This window comes from Echinops telfairi, unplaced genomic scaffold, assembly GCF_000313985.2.
Source record: "Echinops telfairi isolate 266 unplaced genomic scaffold, ASM31398v2 ScPeMD7_37;HRSCAF=141, whole genome shotgun sequence".
Taxonomy (NCBI): domain Eukaryota; kingdom Metazoa; phylum Chordata; class Mammalia; order Afrosoricida; family Tenrecidae; genus Echinops; species Echinops telfairi.
The window spans coordinates 1,174,961-1,176,527 of record NW_022103935.1 but is presented as its reverse complement, the minus strand read 5'-3'; the positions used below and the strand labels follow the sequence as shown (position 1 = coordinate 1,176,527).

The window sequence follows — 1,567 nt, the reverse complement described above, 5'->3', positions numbered from 1 at the left end:
CCCCAGGTCCTTCTGAGTCCCGCCCCGAGCTCCGCCCCGCCGCGGGTCCTTCCCTGAGTCCTGCCCCGCAGGCCTAGGGGCCAGGCTCTCACCTTCATCAGAACGGACTCGCTGAGCTTCTCCCGGTTGACGATTTTGATGGCGACCTTTTGGCACGTGACACAGTGAATTCCCAGCTTCACGAGACCTGCACAGGAGACAAGGCAGAGGCTCAGATCCCGGAACGAAGCCCCCACCCCAGATAGCCTCCCAGCTGCACACAGTGCTCATCCTCCTGAAGGCCCCCTGATTCACACCCTGGGGAGGACCCCGAAGATGCCCCTGGTCCTTCGATCTTCCCTGCGGCCAGCCTGACTCTGCAGGCCACCCAGCCACACCCACGCCTCCTTGTCATGCTGGGGGCAGTGGGGTGACTGCAGGTCACTCTGCCTGCACACACACCCCATACACACCACGACGCGCCCCCACCCCTACCTCATTCCTTCTCAAAAATCTCCCCTGTGACCCCTCAGTAAGAATGCTGATCTCGGTGGACCCTGCTCAACTGGCCCCCAATGGAGCCCCTCCCCCAGGCCTGCGTCTTGGGGCCACTACAGGCCCCTCCTGTCCCCCACAGAAGTTACAGCTTGACCCTGTTTGATGGAGCGGGGCCACCAGATGAGATTTGGGAATTGGAGTAGATTTAAGCCTTTTGGGATGATGAGAGGTGGGTAGTACATGGGCCAAGGGCATGAATCTTGGTTGGGGGGACAGAATGTGATAGATTAAATTGTGCCCCCCTTGCAAATGTGTGGCAAACTCTAGCCTCTGTGCCTTGCTTCCAGGCCCCTTTGTTCTGCCCATGAGTCAGGCTGGTGGTGCGGGCTTGGGGATGTAACAGAGGTCAAACAAGGGAGCCAGCAACCAGAGCCGAGGCAGAGAGGTACCACACTGCCAGAGGGTCACCAAGCCACCAGGGACCAGGTCCTTCCCCAGGGCCAGCACGCTGAGCGCGGGCTGCCAGCCTTCCCCAACCAGACCCATTGCCACCGAGTCAAGGGGGACTCAGAGAGGCCCCCTTTGGGTCTCCGAGACCGTAACTGTAGACAGGAGATAGCGGTTTCGAACCGCCGACCATGCGGATTGCAGCCCAATGTGTAACCACCACACCCCCAAGGGCTCCTAAGTGGGGGTGCTTGTGTGTTGATGCCACCGTCTTGTGTTGTGTTGTGACAGCAGTAGTTGCCCTGGGGCTGGTCCCCTGGGCTCCCCACCTGGGCCCCCACCCCTGGGATTCTGAGGGGCACCTCCATTCATCTTCCCGGCAGGACATGTGGAAATTGGAAGGATTGACTATCACACCATTGGGGACCCCTCAGTTATTTTGGGTCAGGACCCCCGATGTGTCAGACGGCAGTCCCCACAATTCAGTGGGGGGTGGGGCCCCCTCCTCAGTGGTAGCCCAGTGACTGGACCACCGGGTGGATTAGGCCTGGATGCATGTCCTGATGTGCTGTGGAAGCTTACACTCAGTTCCCTGGCAACATCCACCCTGAACCACTCCCAACTGCAGAGCACAGGGCCCCGT

At 60.3% G+C, this 1,567-nt stretch overlaps 1 protein-coding gene across 1 annotated transcript in view; it reads right to left on the bottom strand.

Moving 5' to 3' along the window:
- The window catches only part of BRSK2 (BR serine/threonine kinase 2), a 29,801-nt gene extending 28,778 nt beyond the window's left edge, over positions 1-1,023 (bottom strand). Inside the window, exons 1-2 of the mRNA XM_004717207.2 lie at positions 927-1,023; positions 93-187 (exon numbers count right to left, since the gene is read on the bottom strand). Coding sequence (XP_004717264.1) covers positions 93-187; positions 927-1,023 — 192 coding nt within the window. The remainder of the gene's footprint in view (positions 1-92; positions 188-926) is intronic.
- Between the last annotated feature and the right edge of the window lie 544 nt (positions 1,024-1,567).